The sequence below is a fragment of the Tachysurus vachellii genome, chromosome 5 (genome assembly GCF_030014155.1).
Source record: "Tachysurus vachellii isolate PV-2020 chromosome 5, HZAU_Pvac_v1, whole genome shotgun sequence".
Taxonomy (NCBI): domain Eukaryota; kingdom Metazoa; phylum Chordata; class Actinopteri; order Siluriformes; family Bagridae; genus Tachysurus; species Tachysurus vachellii.
The window spans coordinates 27,412,871-27,440,370 of NC_083464.1; the positions used below are offsets into that span (position 1 = coordinate 27,412,871).

At 40.9% G+C, this 27,500-nt stretch overlaps 2 protein-coding genes across 4 annotated transcripts in view; one reads left to right on the forward strand and one right to left on the reverse strand.

Annotated features, from left to right (window-relative positions):
• jarid2a (jumonji and AT-rich interaction domain containing 2a) overlaps positions 1-14,564 on the forward strand; it is a 49,373-nt gene extending 34,809 nt beyond the window's left edge. The window contains exons 8-18 of one of the 3 annotated variants that reach the window (XM_060870905.1): positions 2,248-2,720; positions 2,840-2,932; positions 3,108-3,226; positions 5,689-5,759; positions 5,975-6,092; positions 6,658-6,763; positions 6,854-6,955; positions 7,187-7,317; positions 7,940-8,123; positions 11,901-12,008; positions 12,710-14,564. In XM_060870905.1, the coding sequence (XP_060726888.1) occupies positions 2,248-2,720; positions 2,840-2,932; positions 3,108-3,226; positions 5,689-5,759; positions 5,975-6,092; positions 6,658-6,763; positions 6,854-6,955; positions 7,187-7,317; positions 7,940-8,123; positions 11,901-12,008; positions 12,710-12,883 (1,679 nt within the window). In that variant the 3' untranslated portion in view covers positions 12,884-14,564. Of the gene's footprint in view, positions 1-2,247; positions 2,721-2,839; positions 2,933-3,107; positions 3,227-5,688; positions 5,760-5,974; positions 6,093-6,657; positions 6,764-6,853; positions 7,037-7,186; positions 7,318-7,939; positions 8,124-11,900; positions 12,009-12,709 lie in introns of all 3 variants that reach the window. The other 2 variants (XM_060870903.1, XM_060870904.1) reach the window with 2 other exon arrangements.
• A 2,832-nt stretch (positions 14,565-17,396) lies between these two features.
• Positions 17,397-27,500, reverse strand: part of dtnbp1a (dystrobrevin binding protein 1a) — a 21,457-nt gene continuing 11,353 nt past the window's right edge. Inside the window, exons 8-10 of the mRNA XM_060870906.1 lie at positions 20,346-20,501; positions 18,698-18,844; positions 17,397-18,106 (exon numbers count right to left, since the gene is read on the reverse strand). Coding sequence (XP_060726889.1) covers positions 17,802-18,106; positions 18,698-18,844; positions 20,346-20,501 — 608 coding nt within the window. The 3' untranslated portion in view covers positions 17,397-17,801. The remainder of the gene's footprint in view (positions 18,107-18,697; positions 18,845-20,345; positions 20,502-27,500) is intronic.

A 27,500-nucleotide genomic window follows, 5' to 3' on the forward strand; every position in this document is an offset into this window, starting at 1 on the left:
TCTTAGGATGTAATGTGACCTTGTGAGTTCTGTATAAATGCGTACACTTACTAGCTGGCCCTATTTAATAGATGGCCCTGTTTGAATAGATCATGGCAGATCCAGACAGTCCTGGAGCCAAGGCCACTGTGCCAGCTCAATCTGGCTACCTGCATTCAGTTGAGAACATTCAGCTTTACAAACCCACCTGGCAGCCTCTCAGTGCCACTCCAACATGACCCACATTGACAGCACAGACAGGGTACATGTAGGGCATTAATGGACTCCTCATAGCCTCGAAGAACAGAAGGATGAATCGGCTCAGTTTATTTTTGTACTTAGACGTTATAAGACAATTAAAACCCAAATAATGTTTAAACCTCTTTTAAACAAACAGACGTTATTTGCTATAGTTATAATTGACATGCAGGGGGGCACGGTGGCTTAGTGGTTAGCACGTTCACCTCACATCTCCAGTGTTGGGGGTTCGATTCCCGCCTCCGCCTTGTGTGTGTGGAGTTTGCATGTTCTCCCCGTGCCTCGGGGGTTTCCTCCGGGTACTCCGGTTTCCTCCCCAAAGACATGCATGGTAGGTTGATTGGCATCTCTGGAAAATTGTCCGTAGTGTGTGATTGTGTGAGTGAATGAGTGTGTGTGTGTGTGTCCTGCGATGGGTTGGCACTCCATCCAGGGTGTATCCTGCCTTGATGCCCGATGACGCCTGAGAGCACAGGCTCCCCGTGACCCGAGGTAGTTCGGATAAGCGGTAGAAGATGAATGAATGAATGAATGATTGACATGCAGTTATTGTGAATTCAGGTGTTTGTATGTGTTTATATTTGTTTCATATCGTTCACTTGGTTAGGACAGCAGGGGGTGGCATTTGCCTTCAGTACATAAGTGGTTTGTCTACGAGTTTGTCTACGATTATGAGCCATTTTAATTATGGGAGTTCTTTGCTTTGACTCAGTGGACACTGTCTTTTGTCTTTTTTGTCCTGCTGTCTGTTAGACTTTCATATAGTGTTCATCTTCTTATTAAACGTATTATCTACTTGTTTATTTGATATGTTTATATTTTATATATCTTACAGCAGATGTGCATAAGTACCTCACCCTTGGCACATCTGCTGTCAGGAATGGCTTGTTATACAGGTCCTATGTATGGATTTGTTTAAGGTCCAGCTACTGTGGGTCATTAAGTATTCTTTCCTTTTGCTATATTTCTCCAACCTCAAGTGCTCAGCTTCTACAAGCAGAACGGGAATCTGTGCTGAATAGGAGACTTCTTTTTAACACTGCTTTCCATCCATCCATCAAACGAGAAACTTATTTAGCTTTTGATAAATTCCATTTACCAGTAATACCATTGAGATATTATTTCAAATATGTTCTCCACATCCATCTCAGTGTTTGGCTCATAATGCCAAGCTTATTGTCAGCAGAATTTGTCATTCACATCTGAGGCAATGGTTTGCAGAAGGTTTTCTTATAAAGTTTGATCACAGAGAATAGTCCCTGAGCCAAGACTGTTCATTTATTGACTCTCATTCTTTGTCCTTTTCTGAGGAGGTTGGAGTGTGGGAATTTATTTGTTGATGATGAAAATGTAGGCAGCAGATTAACCTTCTTGTCTGAATGTTTCTTCATTATAAGTGAAGACTACCTTTTTATATGTCAATCATTTCACTTTTAGTCATTTCATTTCTACCTGGCTTAGTTCTGCTTGGGTTTCTTACAGCTCAGAACATAATTTCCTCTGAGTGCAGGCCTCGAAGTTACTTTGCTTAGATTTAGTATAGACCCTTGGGGTAAATACTTTCTCTTTTCGTGAATATACTTGGTCAATTTTATGGTTATTTTTACCTCAGTAAATACTCATCTAATGTACAGTTTGTTTGGGAAGATGATCAAATATCATTTTTTGAGGGTCTTTTGCTGGTTGGTTGGTTGTTGTTAGCATGGTATAATCCCTTTTTTTACCTGGTGTGCTAATTCTGCCTTACATACAGTACATTGGTCCCATTAGCCTGACTAATTCTGTTCTCACAATTCATATAATTTATATGGATTTTAGATTCTGTTTGCTTATTTGAATGTCTGAAGTCTGCAGATCCTGATCCCAATTTCAACATGAAACTTCATTGTAGTTTATAGGTGTTGTTTATCTCGTGGTTTGGCAGAGGAGTTTGTCTCATGGCTAGGTTTGAAGCAGAGATAGTAAGGGTAAAAAAAAAAGAATCATCACCATTTTCTCTTTCTTTAACAGGTGGCTGCGAATTGGACTTGGCCCGATTCTTTCAGCTCCTGAATGACATGGGTGGCATGCAGCAGGTGACAGACTTGAAGACATGGAGTCGTCTTGCTGACCTATTGGGCATCCCACGCTCTGCACAGGACCGGCTCGCCAAGCTGCAGGAGGCCTACTGCCAATACCTGCTCTCTTATGACTCACTGTCTCTTACACAGCGGGCTCAGCTGGAGAAGGACGTGCTAGTTGAGAAGGAGAGCCTGGAGAGGAGAAATGGGCCCCTGGAAGGACAGGCAGACATATTGCAACATGCCGCACTACTTCTACCACGCTGTGAACCCAAAAATGGTCTGGTGAATGGTGCTCTTCACAGGACTTGTGTGCGAGAACGCCTCCGAGAGCTTGACCCTATGGGCAGGAATGCCCGTCATGGACGGCAGGAGGGAAAAGAAGGGGGCATACTGTGTGACCTGCACAAATGCATATACAAGGTCCAGACTCTGCATTTTTTTAGTCTATGACTCTCTTTTTAAATAATGTGTTTTGCATTCAGGCATTTCAGCTTCAGCTGTACAGCTCATTTTCAGTCTGTTTGTTTTTTTATTTGCAGGGGAAATCTTTTTCTCTAACAACTTTCTACCGGGCAGCCAGGAATACCATGAATATGTGCTTCAGCCGGGAGCCAGACACAACTGAAGTAGAGGTGTGTTTTTTAACTTTAAGTTTGATCGAAATCTACTTTCATTTGAATTAATCCAAAAGGCTTTGCCTCAGAAGAAGATTACCAGAAGGTTTCTTTTTTTTTCTTCTCATCTTATTGGCAGGAAATCTGTTGAACTTCATTATTTCTTTCCTACTCTATTTCTGTCCTTCTGTAGCAACAATACTGGAGATTTGTAGAAGAAAAAGAGTGCCATGTTGCAGTGCACTGTGGGAGAGTGGATACAAAGACTCATGGGAGTGGATTTCCTGTGAGCAAGTCTGAGCCATTTTCAAAGTAAGAACCTGTATCAACTATGTTATACAATATCAAAACTAAGTATTGCTGTTTAGTATTAATCTTAAAACGGACAATCACACCGACTTGTGGGTCTTCCTGGATCTATTGCCAGCACATGATTGCATATAATTAATGTATTTGTATGCTGCAGTATATTATTCCTAGATCCTAGATTCCTATTATTAACTAGATCTGGATGATCTGGATGGTTAACAAGCACATATGCATGGCAGAGTCAGGTGTACACAAACTTTTGGCCCTAAAGTTTATGTACAGTAACCATTGCTCTTCATCTGAGTAGATGATCACCAGAGTGGTTACCTTAAGTCAATCAATGTGACGGGTTTAGACAATAAAAGGACCCCGCTATGTGATTTCATGCTCATCCGATTGGTTGTAGAGCAAGAGGTACATTTGGGACCTCTCGTTCTACACGCTGCATTTTTGGTTCCTTTCGGAAACAGTGAAGGTCGTGTAAATATTTCAGTCCACCTTGCCAGACAGAGCTTCCAGACAGCACTTAATAATGCAAGTACTACAGTTTGTTGACACTGAGATTCATTCAATGTTGGTGCTTTACTGAGACCAGGAATCACTTAGGACACTCAAGTGCTGGTACTGATTTTACTGCTTTATAGAGATTAAGAATCACTTAAACATGTACTCGGTTTAGGGTGAGAATTCAGAGCTGTAGCGTTAGCAAATTTTGATGGCTTGTTGCAGCAGAATGGGGCAAAACACTATGTTTTTAATCTAAACGATACATGAATAAAATTCATCTGGCTGCCTTGTATAGTCTAGTTGTGTAGTAGTGGCAGTGTTTCCACACTCCGTATAGATAGCGGGTTCGGATATGACATTACTGAGGGAGGTGGTTGTCTGTAAAACTGTAATTGATAGCCAGCAAGCTTACATTTACTGCATTTGATGAATGACTTGCATTTATCTCATTAATACTGTTTAAACTGATTTTAACTGAGCAGTTGAGGGTTAAGGGCCTTGCTCAAGGGCCCAGTGGTGGCAGCATGGTGGTCCTGGGGTTCAAACTCAACCATCAGATCAGTAGTCAAACAATTTAGCATTAGCATTTGTGCCAGCAGAGTGATTTACAACCTGTTGATATGACTCATATAGATGGGTGAAGCGTGTACATGGATTAATCACTTGTATAAACATTTTGGGTGGAGGGTCTAACTCCATTGTTCAGTGTATTCAGTTTCAGTGCTGTGCTGAGATCCTGCTTTGCACGCCTGATCTTCAGACTGTTTTAATAGTGAGCAGCCAGCACTCTCTGCTGAAGTGGTCATCAGGAAAGTTCAGGGAAGCAAATGGAGCTTCAGGTTATGTGAAGCTGAAGGACCCCTGTGCTCTATACTTCAGTGTTCTGTTGCATTGTTGAAAATAGCTCTTGCCATTGGCCACTGCCCGCTGTTTTGTCCTGGATTCCAACACAGTAAAAGCTCTTACTTTTTTTCTTAAGCTGTCTTCTACCCACTTCTTTTCTTTTTCGGAGTGGAGTTTTCTTCCATTCCTGCTGCTTGCTTCAATTTTCGATAGCACTTGTGCAATTCCAGAGGAAGATGATGAATAGACAGCAACATTTTTGAAGCTTTTAAGGTGTACCTTGTCTGTCACTAGCATTATTATGCTCCAAACAATATGACTATTGATCATGTCAGTCTCAGATAGGGGCTTAGCAGAACAAATAACTTTACACCTTGCCCTGAAATACACAAGAGGTTTACACAAGAGGTTTTAACAATTCACACCAAAATGTAACTCTAAGGTTACTCTGCTTTTATATGTCTCCCCTGGTGCACGCCAACTTTTAGGTCACATCAACAAAGTCAATCAAGGAGAAAACAGTTAAATATTAGGACAAGTGTTTTGTATTGTACACATCATCACACTGTGACTGTTCATTGCCAGTGCAGTAAAGAGGGCACAGTACTCAGTGTCTTATATCTTTTAACGACATTTTACAGTCTACACAACGGATTGTTGTTGTGACATTGCTATTTTTACTTAGCAAGGAAATGGACCAAATGGGGTTACCCCAGTCGTCCCAAACTTCTGTGGCAGCGGAGAACATTTGGTTGTTTAAAAAAAAAAACCCTAGATATTCAAGATATTTATGTTGATTATTTGTTTTCACTCTGTTTTACGTCGTTAATTGATCATTTCTATATATGTTATCCTTGGAAATATTATTAATTGTACATTCATTGTAAATTTAAACCTATTACTTCATATTATTAATATAAATATAATAAGGATTAATATAAAAACATGCTTGTTATTTTTATTAATATGATTCCTTGCTTTAACCCATTCAGTAAATATGTGTCAGCTCGATGCCCTTGATCACTTGGACTGATCTTCGTACTTTTGTAGAAAGATTCCTGTCTTGTTATTTATTTCATGATGCACTTCTTACTTAACACGTATCACTTTGCCAGGCATGGATGGAATCTTACTGTGCTTTCCAATAACTCAGGATCCATCTTGCGTCACCTTGGTGCTGTGCCAGGTTAGACTGACTTTCCATTAAAACCAATTCAGATCTCTTTCCTTCTTTGATTTGTTCAGTGCTCTGCTCTTTACAGTAAGCCTGGTCACTGTTATATTGTTTCTTTGTCTCTCTCTCTCTCTTCTCTCTCTTTGTTTTACAGTATTTATGAACACAGATGTCTTATCATTGATCTGACAGATTGAGTTATGACTCGTTGTTTGTGTATATGTAAGCAGGAGTGACTATCCCCTGGCTGAATATAGGCATGGTGTTTTCTACCTCATGTTGGTCCAGGGACCAGAACAGCCTTCCATACATAGATTATCTACACACTGGTGCTGATTGCATTTGGTGAGTGCTTTATCTTTTGTTTGTTTGGATGTTTTATTTAAATAATGCTGTACATAGTGTTGTTTTAAAGTGGTGTGTGCCTGTAACATTTTACTTAAAATTAGCACGCACTTAGTTTTTCCTGTTGCCCTGGTGTAACCAGGTGTAATGTAACCGCAGCAGTTCATTAGAACTGACCACAGAGGAAATGCATGTCCAAATTGCTCTGAGTCACACATTTTGGTATCTGGTTTATGTTATATATAAATATATTTTGAAAAACAAGCTGAATTTCCTCTCAACAGAGTGAGCGTACATTCTGACGCGAATGTAGTGTATAGCAAACGCCAATACTTTTGGAGCATGAAAGAATGACAGATGAAATCCCATCATGAAGAATGAATTTTAAGGATTCTTATTCTCACTATTATTGTGCAATAAAAAATTCAGTTGATATAATAAATTTGGAGGAACAATGTGGCCTGTACAGTATGTAAGGAAAAATCATTGACTGCCTGTCAGCAGTATCTCGAGCTGATGTACGTAATTAGATTATTATGATGATTAGCGATGTCCTTTTTTGCAGGTACTGTATTCCTGCCGATGAGATGTCAAAACTTGACAAAGTAGTTCACACACTGCTGCAGGCCAACGGAACCCCCGGGCTCGAGATGCTGGAGAAGAACATTATGGTAAGACGGTGATTTATATTTACATTGAAGAGAGAAGAAGGACGTTGTGGTGAACAGGTAGAGAATCTGATTGAAACCTTTTTAACACAGATCTCTCCAGAGGTGCTACGTCGGGAAGGGGTGAAGGTGCACCGGACGGTGCAGAAGAGCGGAGAGTTCGTGGTGTGTTTCCCTGGGACCTTCGTGTCCAAGGTGTGTTGTGGCTATAGTGTGTCTGAGACAGTGCATTTTGCCACAGCTGAGTGGATGAAGTTGGGCTATGAGGCAGCGAAGGTGAGTGTCTCTCTTAAAGAGGAAAAGAGAACAGCTTTTAACAAGTAAGCCACGGTATACTAGATTCCCCCTTTTGTTTTACTTGGGTGTGTATGATGTCCTGCTTTTTCTGCCTCACCATTTGGTGATTTTATTTTTTCTTTTCTGCAGGACTTGAAGAGAAGGCGAATTGAGGAACCGTTTTCCACAGAGAAACTGCTCTGCCAGATCGTCATGTCTGAACCCAGACAGGAGAACAAACATGTACTGAATGCAGCTTCCTCACTTATTGTAGAGCTCAGGTGGGTTCAGCCAGAGGAAGCCACTCATTATCTGCACATATACAATACTGTGCATAAGACTTAAGAAATACTGTGACGGAAAGATCCCTTTAAGAATAATGATAAAGGAACATTTTATACAAAGACCATATTTGGTCTTAAAAATGTATCAGTAGCCTCAGGTACTCAGGGGTTGGTGTTTTACTGACATACAAAATGTTTCTGTAAAATTTTGTAACTTTACTTATCTGTGGTAAAATAATCTCTGATTCATTCAGTCAGATCTGTTTGTCCTTCACACACATCTGCTGTCTGATTACAAACTGAACTGATCAGTGTACACTGTACAGTGTGCTTCAATATGGCATGCTGTTTATTCAACAACTTGACCAGAGCATGACATTCTTTTCAGGTTTTCCCAAACCACTCTCACTCACTCATTTTCTACCGCTTATCCGAACTACCTCGGGTCACAGGGTTTTCCCAAACCAGTCCACAAAAATATATTTCACATAAACACAGTGACAGTTCAGCATCTGTTTACTTTAAACCAGTGTTGGATTAAAAGCGTAGCCTTCCTCCATGTCCCGATGATGGAGAAGAGAAGAGTTCAACATTTTCTATTGTGGTTTTCTATAAACAGGGACACAGAGATTAGCCAGCGGAGGCAGCTTTTTAATGCCGGTCTCAGGCTGTCTGCCCGTTATGGAAACCAGCCTGAAGGCCAGTTTCCTACAGAGAGGAAGAAAACCCATCGCACCAGGCTGAGTGAAGACACAGCTGACCGGCGCTGCCAGGTGTGCCAGCATCTCTGCTACCTCTCCATGGTGAGGCTGCATTTTTATATACAGTACTAACTCCGCAGGATCTCTCAAGGAAGAAATGAAGTCATTGTGAGCGTCGCTGCTTCACAACTCAACAGACTTTAGGTTACTCTATAATCTATAATTATATTACTCTGTGGGATTAGATGTAAGAGATTGAGTCAGTGATAAATCTCCTTATCACACTGTGAGGAGTCTGTGTTACAGCGGTACTGACTTTTTAAACAGTATAAAGCCTTTTATTAACCGAGTAGCTAAATCTAGCTAAACAACAGATCTGACCTGTGCTCGTGTACCTCTCTGTAGTTAACATCTCATTCACAGGAGCTTGTTAGGGAGCAGCTTGACATAATTTAAGGCTTATAAACAGTTTGAAATAAACCGTGTTCAACAAAGAAATCTGTTAAATCACTGAACGTGACGTTTTATATTAGATGTTTGACATTTATTGGATGGAGTCTTGGATGTCCGAACCTTGTACCTGTCAGTATGATTCCAGACACAGGGCAAAGATTTAGTATTTTCCCGTTTTTTCTCTCACATGATCATTGGTATTTCCATGTGAAAGAAGAGTTAAACGGCATAGGATTTTATATGTAACCACAGAGTTTAGGTGAGGAAATAGATTAGTGTTAGATTGAGTGTTTAAACAATAAATAGCATTGACATTTATTTTGGTTGTAGCCTCAGTTTCCTCTGTGATAAACCAACCTGAAGATCAGAGAGCTGTCTGTGGGAGAAAATGAAGACATTTTGAAGCTGATAAAAGAAAGAAAATCAATCCTAGCACAACCATTGGGTAAAGCCAAAACAACAAATTTGTAATGTATACAGAGAAATGCATCTAAATTAATCAGGGGAAACCTGATCCAAAACACACTGACTTTTTCCCTTGATTGAAGTCATTTGTTGAGTTGGCAATCAGACCTTAACCACATCGACGGGCATTTCAGAAACCGCCTTCACCCCAAAAACATTCCCAGAGGCTGCAATACAAGCCTGGAAATGGTTATAGGGTTCTATGAAAAGTTCTATGGTTTATGATTTAATATTATTTTGTTTAAATAAATGCTTTAATTCCAAATCTCTTGTCCCAATGTTTGATCTCAAACCCTAATGTGTTGATGTATAAAACAAATAGATGAATTGGTCTTGCTGAATAAACCAAACTTGTGATGATAACTAGCGTGTAGTGTGCAGAGAAAATACTGAACTCTGTAGCACTTTGTGTGCAACATCTTCAATAACTCAGGTGTAGTTATAGTTTGGTCTAGTTAGGTCTGTACTGTGTGCTGTCTGTACTGTGTATGTGTGCTGTTGTCTGTACTCTGTGTGTGTGTGTTGTGTCTGTACTCTGTGTGTGTGTGTTGTGTCTGTACTGTGTGTGTGTGCTGTTGTCTGTACTGTGTGTGTGCTGTTGCCTGTACTGTGTGTGTGTGTGTGCTGTTGTCTGTACTGTGTGTGCTCTGTTGTCTGTACTGTGTGTGTGTGCTGTTGTCTGTACTGTGTGTGTGTACAGTTGTCTGTACTGTGTGTGTGTGCTGTTGTCTGTAATCTCTGTGTGTGCTGTCTTCACTGTGTGTGTTGCTGTCTGTACTGTGTGTGCTGTCGGTACTGTGTGCGCTGTGTCTGTACTCTGAGTGTGTGCTGTGTCTGTTCTGTGTGTGCTGTGTCTGTACTCTGAGTGTGTGCTGTGTCTGTTCTGTGTGTGCTGTGTCTGTTCTGTGTGGGTGCTGTGTCTGTACTGTGTGTGGGTGCTGTGTCTGTACTCTGTGTGTGCTCTGTCTGTACTCTGTGTGTGCTGTGTCTGTTCTGTGTGTGCTGTGTCTGTTCTGTGTGGGTGCTGTGTCTGTACTGTGTGGGTACTGTGTCTGTACTGTGTGTGGGTGCTGTGTCTGTACTCTGTGTGTGCTCTGTCTGTACTCTGTGTGTGCTGTGTCTGTTCTGTGTCTGTACTGTGTGGGTGCTATGTCTGTACTGTGTGGGTGCTGTGTCTGTACTGTGTGTGTGCTGTGTCTGTTCTGTGTGGGTGCTGTGTCTGTACTGTGTGTGTGCTGTGTCTGTACTGTGTGTGTGCTGTGTCTGTTCTGTGTGGGTGCTGTGTCTGTTCTGTGTGTGTGCTGTGTCTGTTCTGTGTGGGTGCTGTGTCTGTTCTGTGTGGGTGCTGTGTCTGTTCTGTGTGGGTGCTGTGTCTGTTCTGTGTGGGTGCTGTGTCTGTTCTGTGTGTGCTGTGTCTGTACTCTGAGTGTGTGCTGTGTCTGTTCTGTGTGTGCTGTGTCTGTTCTGTGTGGGTGCTGTGTCTGTACTGTGTGTGGGTGCTGTGTCTGTACTCTGTGTGTGCTCTGTCTGTACTCTGTGTGTGCTGTGTCTGTTCTGTGTGTGCTGTGTCTGTTCTGTGTGGGTGCTGTGTCTGTACTGTGTGGGTACTGTGTCTGTACTGTGTGTGGGTGCTGTGTCTGTACTCTGTGTGTGCTCTGTCTGTACTCTGTGTGTGCTGTGTCTGTTCTGTGTCTGTACTGTGTGGGTGCTATGTCTGTACTGTGTGGGTGCTGTGTCTGTACTGTGTGTGTGCTGTGTCTGTTCTGTGTGGGTGCTGTGTCTGTACTGTGTGTGTGCTGTGTCTGTACTGTGTGTGTGCTGTGTCTGTTCTGTGTGGGTGCTGTGTCTGTTCTGTGTGTGTGCTGTGTCTGTTCTGTGTGGGTGCTGTGTCTGTTCTGTGTGGGTGCTGTGTCTGTTCTGTGTGGGTGCTGTGTCTGTTCTGTGTGGGTGCTGTGTCTGTTCTGTGTGGGTGCTGTGTCTGTTCTGTGTGGGTGCTGTGTCTGTACTCTGTGTGTGCTGTGTCCGTACTGTGTGTGTGTGCTGTGTCCGTACTCTGTGTGGGTGCTGTGTCTGTACTCTGTGTGGGTGCTGTGTCTGTACTCTGTGTGGGTGCTGTGTCTGTACTCTGTGTGAGTGCTGTGTCCGTACTCTGTGTGGGTGCTGTGTCCGTACTCTGTGTGGGTGCTGTGTCTGTACTCTGTGTGGGTGCTGTGTCTGTACTCTGTGTGGGTGCTGTGTCTGTACTCTGTGTGTGTGCTGTGTCTGTACTCTGTGTGTGTGCTGTGTCTGTACTCTGTGTGTGTGCTGTGTCTGTACTGTGTGTGTGCTGTGTCTGTTCTGTGTGTGTGCTGTGTCTGTTCTGTGTGTGTGCTGTGTCTGTTCTGTGTGGGTGCTGTGTCTGTTCTGTGTGGGTGCTGTGTCTGTTCTGTGTGGGTGCTGTGTCTGTTCTGTGTGGGTGCTGTGTCTGTACTCTGTGTGTGCTGTGTCTGTACTCTGTGTGTGTGCTGTGTCTGTACTCTGTGTGTGTGCTGTGTCTGTACTCTGTGTGTGTGCTGTGTCTGTACTCTGTGTGGGTGCTGTGTCTGTACTCTGTGTGGGTGCTGTGTCTGTACTCTGTGTGTGCTGTGTCTGTACTCTGTGTGGGTGCTGTGTCTGTACTCTGTGTGGGTGCTGTGTCTGTACTCTGTGTGGGTGCTGTGTCTGTACTCTGTGTGTGTGCTGTGTCTGTACTCTGTGTGTGCTGTGTCTGTACTCTGTGTGGGTGCTGTGTCTGTACTCTGTGTGGGTGCTGTGTCTGTACTCTGTGTGGGTGCTGTGTCTGTACTCTGTGTGTGTGCTGTGTCTGTACTCTGTGTGGGTGCTGTGTCTGTACTCTGTGTGGGTGCTGTGTCTGTACTCTGTGTGCTTAAGCTTTGTCACGCTATCACTACTCAATATTTTTTGTTTTGATTTCTAAACCAGGTGGTTCATGAAAGTGATAATGTAGTGTTCTGTCTGGAGTGCGCTCTTCGCTACATTCAGAAGCGCAGGTCCCCTCGAGGTCTGAAAATGATGTTTCGTTACACTGAGGTATGTATTTTGGTATAAAATACTTTTGTTAATACAGAATGCACATGAATTGTATTTATTATTAATGAATTGACTGATAGCTCACTGATATACAGTACAGCACCATACACTGAGACATCATCCAGTTGTTGATGATGTGGTGGTGATGATCACATTTATGAATTTCACATTGTGCATTTCTCCATTCCTGATGTAAAAACATACTTAAAGCAGTGAAAGTTAGGCTAAAATAGAATTCTTTAATAATAACTATATTAATGAAAATGATTATATTGATGGACAGAGTGTTTAGGGGTGGACAAATCATAAAGCCATTAGTTATCCCATCAGCAAGTAAACACTGTAGTGAGCTGGCACTGTAGTGAGCTGGCTAATTTAGAGGCTAAGTAAGAATTAAGTGAAGGCTCAAAGTGTTGATTCTGGAATGTGTTACATTACTTATATATCTGATATTAATTGCTTTGTAAAAGTCAGTAGGGCATTTTTTCTTCCTTTGGCTGATAGATGAAGATGAGATGAAGTGCCTTCTTAAAGCCAAATAAGAATTAAAAGCAAATAGCTTAGACATGCAGACTTGTTCCATGCACCTGGGCTAGTGAGCCGTCCACTCCTGGTTTATGATGCATTTTAGAATAAGTGTGGTGTACTTACAGTACATCACATCAAGTTTAATGTGAAATACACTTTCTCTTGTACTTCAGGAGCAACTCAGCAGTTTGGCAAATCGGGTGTGCGGGAAAACATCTGAAAGGGCTGGGGAGAAGCGGAAAGCAGCTAATTCCAGTACGGTACCAGCAAAAAGAAGTCCCCGAAACAAAAGTCCAAACCAGGCCTCGCTCTTACGCTCTGCCTCGAAAAACACCAAACTCTCTTGACCAAACTGTTAAACCATTCCCTCGTTCCTGACGTCACAGTTTGTGCTGGCTCTCCAGTTCACTCCAGTTCCATTTCACTTGGCATGTCCCTACTGCGTCATGGTGGAAAAATACTAAAGACATAGTTAAAAGTGTTACATGATGTTCTGAGGCACTTTTATACTAGGGAAGAAGGAAGCATTAAAATGAATTGAATGTATGGGATGTAAACACACACATACACAGACACTACAGTAAGTAGTAAGGAACATGGTCATTAGGGACATCTGAGTGAGACTGAGGATCCGATCACACACACAGATCTTTTTGCACTAGTAATGAGATTGCATTTTGTTTTTGTTTTTTTTAGAATATTTTTGACTTGTTTCAGCGTTCAATTTAAATATAAATATACATAAATATGAATATATCCTATTACTGTACCATTTGTGTTGAACTGGTGCTGTAGTGTCAAATCTTCCATAAAGCCTTCCGGGCTGTTTCTCTTGCGCTCACCAATGTGGATAGTTTTATTTAAGGTTAAAGACCAACATGTACGATCAAGCCCCCTTTAATGTCAGATACAATAAACAATACTTATTACTTAGCAGCCTGAAATACTGATATATAAATATCATAGATATCACTTTTTCCCCTCCCTGTGGTATATGAAGGTGTGTGATTCTGATCTTGTTAGTAGATTTTTTTTTTTTTTTACTGCACATTTTTTGCCAGGCAACTCAAAAGGCCTTGCTAATGCATTTGGACTCATTTTCAAAGCACATTTTGAGGCCTTTTTCCAAACAAAATTCAATCTGATATAAACTACTTTGATAATAGCTGTATTACAAAGTGATGCCTAGAGCAGTTTGTACCTATATTTTAAGCGATTAGAGCTGTTGAAATAGTTAAGAAGCACTTTCCCTTTTCACCATTAAGTCCTCTGGTTCAGCCTTTGTGATTGGTGATTAGTGTCCGTCCCAAACCCCCTCCCCTCCCTTTACCATGTAGAATACTCCCTCCTTTACAAAGATTATGCTTTTGTTTACATAGAATAAATATTATAACATTAGAGTCTAATACAAATGTCTCCAAATGTTTATATGCCAATAATTTTGTCATTTAAAATGAAGCCTTTTGAGAGAGAGGCTTGGAAGAGTTTGGATGAGGAAATCAAGATGAAGAAAAAGCCTTATTCCCCTGTTGCTTTCTTCATCTCTAGGAGTTTAGATGTTCACAGGGTTTGCTGTTGTAACATATGGAAAAAAAAGAAGTGCTGCTTAATCACTGAATAAGTATGTAATAGTGGTGAGCCCTAGTTTTTTAGCTTTACTTTTTTTATTCAAAGGGAAAAAAAAATCTTTTACCATGTAGTAGCTTAACCATAATGCACTGACTGTAATGAAGTCCTGTAGTCCTGCCTAGTTGTCCCCCTCTTCCAGAAGACTGGTGTTTGAACATAGTATAACTGAACAGTGTTTCCAAACAAATGTGGTTGTAAACTTTTTTATGGCCTTAAAATATTTATCACTTTTCCCTGTTTTCTACCGTAAACTTCTTGCTTGGCTTAATTAATTTTTATTTATAAGCGTTGATTCTCAGTCTTCAATCTTCTAGTGTTGTTTTGGTTACTGGCCTTTTTTTACTTTTCAGGTTTGTATAATTTTATTGTAATAAACAAATCACTGTCAATCCTTCAAAACCGGTTTGTCTTTATGTCAAATATGTTTGTGTGCTCAGTAAAATAATAAGAATAATAACTATAATAAATCAAGCTGCAAGCAGCAATGAAGGGGCCAAGCACCTCAGGGCCACAACCTGCACACTTGGGTGTTTTAAACCTGTTTTTTAACAAATTTCACAAATGTGCCACCCGGGCCTCGTGGTACACAAGTACACTGACTTTAATGCTAATGAACAAAAGCATTGCAGAGATGTGGCAATTCTTCATTTATACTAAACGATTCTTAGAAAAATTGTTCAATCAAATTGTGGTCAGAACAATCTATAATTGATATGTATCAAATTTGGTGATGATGGTATCAATGGTCTATGTTTGCAATAATAGGATTTTAAAAAATAAATAAATCAAAAACTGTGAATTTGTGCACCTCAGCATGAAGCAGGGATTCAGGAGAAAATAGGATGAAAACTCTAGAACAAACGTTTCAAAAGTTATAGACATTTTAATGATTGGCCTGTTGGTGGTGCTACATGGATTGATGGATTGACTCCAAATTTGGTGCCTGGATACCTTGAACTGAGCTCTGTGAGAGTAGGACAGAAGATTCCACCAATATCCACACAGAGCTTTTATGGTCTGCCATAGAAAATATTTAAACAATAATATCAAGATGTCTAAAAAACAAACTGGTCAACACATCATTCATGTCTAGGCTCCTATACTGTGGTGATGTCATTTGATTAAAACATCTGCTTTGGTTCTGCTTTGGAGAGACTGCTTTGGTTTGGCTAGAGGCATTTCATTTATTTTCTTTGTTTTTCTGGTATTGCACCCCCGTGTGGTCAAATGTGATAACACTTGGCGGATACCCAGTATTCTACCTACACTGTATTGTTAAAGCTGACCAAACTTGGCATCCCTCCACCCAAGCATTGTTGATATATGGCTCACTTCCCTTTTTGGTGTCTTCACCGTAGAAATTCATTGGATGACAGCATTCATTGGGGACATTTTCCCCAGCATAATTATTTGAATAACTTTTGGTCAGAACCCTCTATAGATGCATATTAAATTTGATAGTGACAGGATCACCAATAGGTTTTCTGAATAATTCAAATTGGTGAAAAACCCAAAATGGCTAGCGAGTGGATGCACAACTCCAGGACAAACAATTCAAAAGTTAGAAGTAAAATTGCCCCCTGAAGTTTGGCTTGTTGGATACTTTGAACTCTGCTCTATCAAGCTGCCAAATTTTATAAAAAATTACCTAATCAAATGTTTCTAAAAATCCACCAAGGCGTTTTATGGACTACAGGCCCCGAGAGAAGAAGAATAATAGTAGTGAAAAAATTCTAATTACAATACATGCCTAGCACCTTCACTGCTTGGCTCCTAATAATTATCATCATCATCATCATTTAGCTTTTACACTGACTACAGAACTACAGTCTGAATCTAAGTTGTGTTAATAATTGATTGTGACACTTGAAAATGTCCTTATGCCCATTTTCTTTACACAACAGTAACAAAGTCAATGGCATTCAGAAGGCAGTAGAATTCTCATGAACAGTGTTTTAACATGTTAATACACTTCATGCATCATTCCCACAATTAAGTCACTGAGTGCTCTGTAATAAGTGTTTCAGACAGGATGTTCGCTTTGATTAGACCAGCTAGAGAAGACGGTTACAGATGGAGCTTTACTGTCTGTCTCACTGCAAACTACTTCTTTATGGGTTTATGGTTTTACTGATCGAATGTAAAACATTTACGGCTTGATGTAATAAAAGTTCTGTTATAAAACATAGCTGGAGGCATTAAGCAGGCAGGTGCATGTGTGAAATTTTCTAGGTATTTAGCTATCCAGATTTATGAACACCAGAAATTGAAGCACAGAGTTATACAGGATCTCTCTGTACACTGTAGCCTTACAGTTTCCCTTCACTGGAAATAATCGACTCAAGCTTTTTCAGCATAACAACACCCCTGTACACCTCGACCCCACTGTACACATTTGGAATGAACAGAATCTCCGACCACACGCCTGACAGCAGCGCCTGACCTCGCTCACGCTCGTGGGCCGAATGAGCAGATCTCAAAGCTAAGCTCCAATATCTAGTGGAAAGACTTCCTCGAAAAGTAAATTATTATAGCAGCAAATGGGTTTGATGTTGAACAAGTCCACAAGCACATTGTGTAGGTTCTACAAATCTTAAGTTGATTTTTATGTGATGTGTGATTTCGAAAACTAATGTCTCACACATTAAAGTTTACGGTGAACAGTTATCACTGAAGTGTCTGGAATAAGTTTTTTTTGGTCGATTCAATCCGAGGCATGGGGCGGATGAGACGGCTCTGTGCTCGCAGGATAATGGATGAACTGTTATTTAATTGCAATGTGCAGAAATATTTATTTTTACATGCAGCCAGTTCAAACATACTATATATAACTGTTAAAAAGTAAATAAGTGCCTTCCTGTTGCACGCTCCAGTTTCACATAAACCGTGCAGAGCTGCAGTCTACAGTATGTGGAGTCAATTCTTCACTTGTCTTTTTCCCCTTCAGCTTTTCCAGCAGGACAATTTTACTCATGTGCTCAAAAAACATGTAGGTCCAGAATCATCGATGTCAGCAGCTGTGTATTTGTAATGAAACCCTGTATATACCATTGCCTTAATCTCTCTCCTGAGTCTTCATCTCTCCATCCAGTTTGTAAATGACAGAGCTGTAAAAAGTGTCTGTCAGTTCTCATGTATTTCTTCATGTCTCTCTGCCTTCCTTTTCACTCAAGTTTCTATGATTGACTTCAGCTCCCCCCCCCCCCCCAAGTGCTATACAAAGCCTCTGCATTCATCTAAACATCCACAGCTATTTTATTCAAGAGCTGAGACACGCAAGCAAGAATCTTGATCAAAAACTCATCAAAGCCCTAAAATGCATTTATCTTCATTTTGTTCTGAAATTAATGCCATTAAACTGCAGCATCGCATCTCACAGTTCACATGGAATTATTATGAGTAGATATGATAATAGGTCTAAGTTAATTCGCTGCAGGCTTTTGATATAATACTTCGACTTGTGATACAACGTACAATGTTTTCTTAAGCAAAGTCACAGTGCTGAAAAGAAAAAAAAAAGCAGGAAGGTTTTTCTCTAAAGCGAGTCAGTCAGAGCGCCTCAAAGCTCCACCTCAAGTTCACTTCACTCGGCTCCGGGATGCACGGTTGTCTGTTTCCGAAGCCTGAGCAGATATTTTATTCCTTTTTCCTTTGCTCTGAGGGCATCGGGGTGCCAGTGTCACTGTCGTCAGAGTTTTTGAGTCCCTCCTCGTTGTCTGTGAGGCCCACGAGTGTCGTGTCAGCCTGCACCTCCTCCTCATCGCACTGAACCAGAGGCGACTGTCCTGCATCACTGCTCTCATCGCTGCAGTCGTCCTCAGCCTCGTCCGGTCCCTCGGTTACACCACTGAACGAGTCGGTGCAGGAGGACGAGACGGACGAGACGTTTTGTCTCAGTTCTGTGTGGCTCGGAACCTTCAGGCAGATCTCAGCATCTGGAGCTGAAGCACAATACGACGTTTATACACACTTTAAAATGATTATGTTTGAGTCATTAATATGGTCTTGTGTACAATTTACTCAAATGTTGTTCATTAGCCGTTCAGAAGCCACGACATCATCATCTGGGCTTTCCCAAATTCTTTAAAGGCATAGAAATCCTAGTGTATGTAAACTTCTGACTTTGAAGAAAGTGATAAAACATTTTCTCTCTCGTTATTCTGGCATTTACTGTAGCAAACAGAAATAATTCTGCTAATGCTATCCGACCTAAAATGGAAAAAGTTTAGTATAATTTGATGTTAGACAAAAATAAGGTCATGTAGGTGATGTAGTACTGTTTAAAGGGGGTGAGGGACATGTTCTCTTCAGCTGCTCTTATCAGCATTTATATTTAAATCATTTAAATGCTATAAATATACAGCAGAATGCAGAGGAAAGCCTATTTTCTCCTCTAGTCCTCCTCCTCTTCAGATGATGATTTCTCAGGAAGCTTTTACTTGAATGAGCATTTTAATGATTACAGCAAACCCTCAAAGGCATAAAGTCGTTAGAGTATAAAACACCAGCATCAGCATTAAGGTTAATATCACCTCTGACTGCAGACACAGGACTGTTCTCATCACCCCCAGAATTGAGGAAAACATCCAGAGCCTCGTGGTCAGACACATCGGTGAGATCCATCTGCTCCAGCATGTCCACGTTCACCTCCATAGAGGACATGCTGCCTAATGGACATGCTGCTCAGGACAACACACACACACATAAATATATATATACACACACACAAATATACACACACATGTGAGCATGAATTAAAATTCACACAAATGACAATAAGTTAAATAAATGGTAAAAAGACTAACAGGTGTTGAAGTCAGGTGAAAGAGGTGATAGACTGTTAGTGTTAATAGATAAGGAGTATTTTAACTTTGGAATGAAATAAAAGAGTGGAGGATGTGAGAGACATGTTAGGACTGAGGACAGTGAAGTTAAGAGGGATTATGGGTAAGGGATTAGGCAGCAGAGCCTAGGATACTACAAGTTAATCCTCAATTCAGTGAACAATAATAATGTGACGACAGCATGAGGTAATAAGGTAATAAGGTAGAGACGGACCGCTGTACATAACAAAGTTACATCACTTGCTAGCTTACTAAATTATTTAGTAAGTATGTGTAAATAAAGTAAATAAAAATTATTCATTCATTCATCTTCTACCGCTTATCTGAACTACCTCGGGTCACGGGGAGCCTGTGCCTATCTCAGGCGTCATCGGGCATCAAGGCAGGATACACCCTGGACGGTGTGCCAACCCATCGCAGGGCACACACACACACTCTCATTCACTCACGCAATCACACACTACGGACAATTTTCCAGAGATGCCAATCAACCTACCATGCATGTCTTTGGACCGGGGGAGGAAACCGGAGTACCCGGAGGAAACCCCCGAGGCACAGGGAGAACATGCAAACTCCACACACACAAGGTGGAGGCAGGAATCGAACCCCGACCCTGGAGGTGTGAGGCGAACGTGCTAACCACTAAGTCACCGTGTCCCCCAAAATTATTTATTTATGTGATTGTGTTTTTTTTAACAAACAAACAAACCCAGTCTGCCCTAATGAATAATAATCTATTTGTAATTCAGCATAATAAATGAGTCTGTAATTATACAGTGACACAATTCAACAAGTGCTCAAATGTGTGTGTGTGTGTGTGTTGTACACTTACACCTCAGAAAATCTTCTCTGCAGTGTAGGTGTACAACACACACACACACACCACACACACACACACACACACTTTAGCGAGTCGGTACGTAGACAAAGTTTACATGACAAACAGTAAATTTCTCTCCACATGCAGGGAGCAGGACTGGCAGGAGGAGACGAGCGTACCTCAAAGACAGCAGGACAGCAGCATGAGACAGGAAAGAAGAGATAGGAAAGATGAGACAATAAATCTGACGTTGTGAACGCAGCTCTATTATGTTCCCACTTAACTCAGCATTGCCACTCTTTAATATTTAAGCAGGAAGGTGCACAGCGCTTTATACTCCGGTCTGTACAGATCATCGTTTTTTTACTCTGTCAGGATGGGTGCCATTACTTTTGAAAGCATTGACAGGTTACAGCGTTAGCTCACGATTCAAGTCTCTATAATTCCCAGATCTGGTCAGAAGAAGACAGGAACAAAAAACAGTGGATGTAAGAGACGAGTGCAGGTCAGTCTCACCTCTCCTGTCAGTGATGCGTAAGTAGCCAGTAGACAGATATTGCTCCATGTCTTGATGAAACGCCTCTTCGAAATACTTTTGTCTCTCCTTCAGCTTCGCTTGCTGTGCGTGTTCCATCTCCAAGACCTTCTGGGCGTGTTCAGCATCCAAGTCGGCTAGCATGAAGAGAGTGAGAGAGAGAGAGAGAGAGAGAGAGAGAACAGAGAGGCTGTGAGAATATGGCCTTCGTTCACTTTTACAATCCAAACTGAAGAAAATGTCGAATGACATGCCAACCCCGATGTCAGTTACTGTCCCGAGCGTTCGTGTGAAGAGCACTATATAACCTACTGCTACTTCCTTCTGCGATCACCGCCGATGTTGTATGCACCGAGTGGAAAGGCGAAGGCTGCAGATGAATTAAAGCGACTGCACGGAGATCAGCTCCTCCTGCAGAAAGCTGAAAACTGGCTCAGAATGTGTGAATGTGTGTGTGTGTGTGCGCGTGTGTGTGTGTTCTCGACTACGCTTCTTTATCTGTTTATCTCCAACAGGAAGAGAGCTCACTACACTGAATGGCAGGAAGCATGTCTTTGTTACTGAAGTGGCATCATCTCTGTTCTGTGTGTAGGCACCGTGAAGCAGCCGCTACGGCTACGACTCCTACAAACATCCTGTAATGGATTCGAGGCAGAAACATGGAAATAAACGTACACGGGCAAAATAACTGCTGATTAAAGCAAGTCAAAGCATGTATATACATATATACACACATACATGCTCTTTATCTATAAATACTGACTCCATACATTACACACAATATTGCTGTGTGCACTACTCACACATTCTGTGTATTCTACAAACATACGTGATGCACACTACTGTTATTTGCACTACTATGCACTATCACACACTACCAACCTCATACCAAGTCTCATACTCTGTATATTGTGGATTTTATTTCTGTTTTTTCTGCTTAGCACTGTCGTTATTCTATCTGTGTACTTCTGAGGGACGACAACAGCTGGTACTTGATTCCTTGTGTGCGACATTTAATGCCACTCTTTGCATTCAGGACAAATTTGCTAAAGGTGTTTTTGCGAATGTTCAATAAATAGGTCATGCAGCTGCAGATCTGATGTCCTAAATGACGTGAAAGTATTAGTTTAGTACAGTATCTGTACCTCGGCTCTGTCCTTCTTCATTCCTTCACATCCACTATAAGTACACACAGTGTTCACCAGCTGAAATCGGCTGCGTCTCAGGCTGCTGTCTGGATCGTCGGCTCTGGCTACTTTTGAGGTGATATTTTGAATTGCAGTTAAATCCGTCCCTTTTCCCTCGCTTCATTTCCACTCATGATTCATTTCTGTTTAGTCCTCAGGCAATCAGCTCAGACTGGAGCTGACATTTTACATATATTTACACATAAATATAAATATATATAGTTCACACTGTGACCACAGAAAAAAAAAAAACAACTAAAAGCTTTTCTGATAGTGTGGTTCATGTTGCATTACACCAGTGTCTCTTGGCTTCAGCTTAATCTTTATGGTGAGGTCAGATATAGACTAAAGTAACAAGATGACAAGAGAAGCAGGCTAAAGATTGTTAGTCTGAACCTTTTTTTTTTTTAAACTACTGCTTTTCTTTCTTGCTGCAATACAATAATGTCACTTAGACCTAAATTATAAATGTATATAACTGCAAATTTACCTCCATGTATGTATATTATCTGTAGATGGGGCCAGTTCCAGACTATCATGCCATCTTTGAGCTACTGTTGATTCGGTCAGCTTTGTGGTGGAGTTCTCATCAGCAAACATTTAAAGACTTCGACAGGAAGGAATTAATGTTGGGTCTGCGGTGAACTGAAATTGTGCTGACCTGTTTGTTCCTCGGGAGCTCTTGGCTGCTTATATTCACTCGACTACAAACTGTTGTAGAAAGGTCATTATTTACATTTATATTATTTACTGTCCGGTGTCACTAAATGAGGATGAGGTTCCATATTGAGTCTGGTTCCTCTCAAGGTTTCTTCCTCATATCTGTTTGTTTTTCCTCACCAGCGTCACCACAGGCTTGTCGTTAGGGAACATTGTTAGAGATGAATAGTAACTTAATTAGTAACTTAACTATAATTTTCTGAAGTTATTTGACTATATATGTTATATATGCTGTTTGTAATTCCTCCACATTATAGCTGACAGTCTGTACATCTTGTAATGTATGTAACTATAAACAGTAGTAGAGGTGTGTACTGAGACCAGAACCACAGGCTCTGTAACAAGGAAGAGGAAGCTGGTTTAGATATGAAGCTTTTAGGACAAAGGCCATGATCATTAGCATGGCAGTGTACTGGGAGTTCGCACGAAGCTTTTCGCATAAATCATATTTATATTTTGGGAGATGAGAACCAAGAAAGCTCACTAGAAAACATTGTGGGCAGCTAAATCTAAAGCGTGGTGTAAAACTCCTACAAAAATCTTAAATTAAAAGCTCTAAAAAACTCTAACATGCTGGTAAACAGCTAAAATATCAATAAACAACAACCATGTCAGTTTCCTGATATTTATGGACCTGATTGCATCATCTGACGTCCCATCTCTAAGCAGGAGAACGTTAAACGAGGTCAGAAGCTTAAATAGCTTATAGTAAGTGATTAAAGGGAATGTGTGTGCAAAAGAAAGAGAGAAATCTTTACAGTTATCAGTAGATTATTAAAACAGTATTTTGTACTTGTCTATTGCTTCGTTTTCGTTGTGTCTAAAGGCTAGTGATGTATAAAGGCATGGTGTAACCATCAGGCACTCGGAGCCTCACATTCTTCACGCTCTGAGAAAACGGCAAACGGAAACCAGACGGTGATTCAGAACTGCGGAACAGTAAATGATCCAACAGCAGGGACACGTGATCAAGATGTATTGAACATTTTTTCACACTGACACAACCTATTAAAAACACACGATGAAACTCTAAATCAGCTGGACAATCATGGCTAAGGCTGGTCAGGATGCTCGCCGGACACTGGTATAAACCGTGACTGTGGCTAAAGAGCTCATTTGCATATCACAGTTCTCTGCAATCTCAATTTAAGAAAACTAATGTTTAATAATGATGAGTACCCATTGGTACACTGCAATCGCATGCATCAGTCGCACTACCAGAAGAAGAAACAAACCCTGAGTCGTCTCCCTGCTGCTAATCAGCGAAAGGACAAAAGAGTGATCGGTAAGTTCAGAGGCGAAGCCCATGGGCTACTTAGGTTAATAACTTATCTTAATGAGAGTAGTCTAACTGCTAATGCAGCATCTTAGTGAAAAGACTAATAGAGGTCCCTCTTCAGCACATGAAAAATGACCCTGGCTTTAACGTGACGATGCTACAGTTACAAACAGCTGAACAGGTGAGTTTTATTAGGATACCTGTCGACTAACCTGGCTGGTTATTTACCTGCATGCAACAGCTATAAAACGAAGCATGTAGCCAAACAGTACGTGCCCTAAAAAATGATTTAAGTTTTAGATGGATTTTGGTTTGTGTTTAACTCGACTGTCTGCTTCCGTCCGCTCCGTACAGTACAGCGGAGTCCGTAATGTCTCAGTCAGATCTTGCCTGGAAATCGTTATGTCCGATAATCACTATAATGCACCGATGTGATGCAATTTAACAGGATATGTTTAACCTCTAGTGAAAAATGGTCCTATATTGAAGGATAATGATGTCGCTGCGCTCATTATTCAGTGGTTGGATGGAAACCACGATGAAGAGAAGAATCTTCAACAGCAAAATAAACATCGTGTCGATTTTTCCGGTTGTTCTGGAGTGCAAAGTTGATATCCACCTCTGTAATCCCTCAAACTACTGGCTTTTCTTCTTCTCCCACCACAATCGCTCAGGATTTATATGAGCAGGATTAAAGCTGTTCTGAGGAAAAGTGTGGCTCAATACTGTCCATCAGCTGGAGAAGCACTGAGTAATGTATGAAGTATGAAGCAGACAGTATTGCAATGCGGTGAAAAAACAACCAGAGATTCTATCGGTGACTTGCTCCTAATCTCCACACCTCACATGACGTGCACAGACAGAGGACGTCTTTTCCCTGGTTATGTCATCTGGTTTATCCTGATTTTCCAGCCAGAAGACAAACACAATAAAGGTTTCTGTGCAATAACTATCGCAGTGTTGTGTAAATCATCATATTCCAACTCTTCTGACTCAAACACATCAATAAAACTTGAGTCCCTCTAAACAACTAGCTTCAAATCTTCAGTCCTGTTATGGAACCAAATCTTTCCAGGTCCAAGGATATGATACTGTATATGACCAAGATGTCCACTTTAATAGGATGTCCACTTTAATAGGAACACCTGTAGGGGAGAGTCAGGGCACAACATAACACCTTGGGTTTTCTGTAGTTTGTAGATTTTAAGTAGTTAGTTAAGGGTTTTTTCTTCTTTCGTACTATTCTTATATGTCTGGTATAAACATGTGGTCTTGTTTTATGAAGAAAATGTTTTATATATAAAAAATATTGTTGTTATTCTTTTTCCCCCCGACAGAAGAAAAGTAAAATGTTAGAACTTACCCCACAGGAGGGGCACATTGTTACATGGGAGTTAAAAATCCCTTTCTAACAATTTATCTGGTTTAAATCTGATTTAATTAAACATTAATTATCTTCAAATCATAAACGATATAAACTATGATACTATGTCAGTATCAACATTTATTAACTTACAAGCTATTTCTTTTTTTTTGTAATTTACTAATAAGTAAAAACATGAAGCTAAGTTGCTTTGTTTGTTTGTTTGTTTACTTGTTGCTTGTGGATGTGTCATATAGAGATTATTGATTAACATTATAATAGATTTGATACTAAACAGTGTCGCTAACCTAGTCTAGGTTCAGTGAGTCTGTACTGTCTCAGATTCTGGTTCTTAGCTGACATGAGGAAGCTGAAGTGGTCTGCTGTTGTAGCCCCAAGGTTTGATGTGTTGTGTGTTCTGAGATGCTTTTCTGCTCTATACGGTTGTAAAGAGTGATTATTTGAGTTGTGGGTTTTAGGGGCTTTTTACACCTGGTCACTTCATGCGTTTTCTGTGATCAGATACTGTAGCTATCCGATGATAAAAAGACCAGGTCTAAATGCCCTCCGAAATGGTTTTGAGACGGATATAAATCCGATGGTACAAACCACTTCAGGAGGTGGTCTGGGACGCATTTCAGATGAAACTGGACAGGTGTAAATGAATGTGGTTGTTCAAGCCACATACGTCAGCGCTATACTCCTCCCAAACTGAAGTACGTCACTCGCAGGTGATCTTTCACCCAGGTGTCTCGTTGGGTCTTAAAATGCACTGCTGCTGCCAACGAAAATGCAGCAAACAGTAAATGCTGTTTTTTGTAGCATAACCATCATTTTTTGTCTTCTTTTTGATTGCATTCTGAAAACCGCAGACACCAAAGCGTGTTCCGTTTCAATTACCCCGGAAATGAGGTAAAATATATTTGCATTTTGGGTGGGAGAAAAAAGATCGGATCGATATCGCATTTATGCGGCCTAATGTAAATGGAACAGTTTTAACAAATCAGATAGCTATCAGATCAGAGAAAACACATGAACCATAGACTTCCTGTCAGCTCAGACCAGTCTGGTCTGGAAGACTCCTCCGATCTCTCATCAGTAAGTCATTGCAATCTGCAGATCCTCCACTTACAGGGTGTTTTGTGTTTTTCACAACATTGTGTGAGAAAATCCCAGATCGACAGTTTCTGAAATACTCAATGTAGCCCATCGAGTACCAACAACACGTGCAACTGTTAAACGTCAGAGAGATCAGACTTTTTCCTCATTCTGATGTGTGATGTGAACATTAACCAAAACTCTCGATGTGCTGCCACATGATTGGCTGATTGATCACAAAGCATCATGCAGTTGACAAAAAACAAGTAAAGTATTTACAATGCTATTTGAAAACCGTAAATATATTGTAGCTGCCGATTAAAGCCTCATACACACACCATCTTTCAAGAAGTCAGTAAACAGCAGCTGAACAGAACAGCACGAGTTCTTTACACTAGAGCCAAAACAGACTTATTTGCAAAGACCAGCATGGCCACCTCCAATGTGTTGGACCCCAGCCCAAAAGCCACAACTAAACCTTTTACCAGTTTCACCAAAGCTCAAAGGGCTCTCAAGCCTCCATCAGACAAACAACAGTGCATCCGAGTCTCCTTAAAGCATCAGATCGTTTAAACAGGCTGGCCTTCATCACCATGACAGCTACAATGCATCCGCAGCCAAACAAACGAAAATGGTTCAGAAAATTATTTCCTCTTACTGCTGTCCACAGCTCCAGGCGTGCACATGCTCCTGTCTCTGTGTGAAGACGAGTGAAAACAGCTCCAGAAAAGATAAGCCTTAAACACGCATCTCTTCACACCTTCTAGAGAACCTAGATAGAATCTGTAGATCACTCACACACACTCATACAGATATACACACACGTGCACTATGTCATACTCTGTGTGATGGTAAAGCATCATCTCCTGCTCAGGGGCACAGCGCTGAAGGAGACGCGAACTTGGAATGTACCATTCACGACCACACGGGGGTAGAGAGCATGAACGTATATGTGATATAAACCTCTCTCGACTTACCGAGCACCTTATGTTCTAATTCCAGCCAAAACCACTGAAAGAAATACTTATCTTTAAAATCTGCTAAAAGGAAAGAATGTTTAATGATTACTCTGCATGCTTTAATAGCCAACTGAGTCACTTTCTCCAAGTCTGTAGCCAAGGCTGTTTTCCCACAGTACAGACAAATGATTTCACATGTAATCCCTGCTACGTGGTGACGTATTATACAACCTGTTGGAAGGAATTTAGCCAATTCAACCCGGAGACTCGAGAAAAAAAAAAAAAAAAACACTGGTCATGGGTGTTACTTCTAGTAAAAAAGTTTAAAAAACAAACAAAAAAAAAAACAAAACGCACAAACAAATGAGGTCAGTAAGAACATTTCTGCCCTCTGGAAAGGATGCACTGTTCTCACTGTGCTATGTTTGGAGACCTTTAAGATTTAGACAGTGATTAGTGGCAGTAATGAGCAGTTTGGAGAGAATGTTAGCTTCTGTTCCTCAGCAAAGACTCACATGATGGAGTCCATT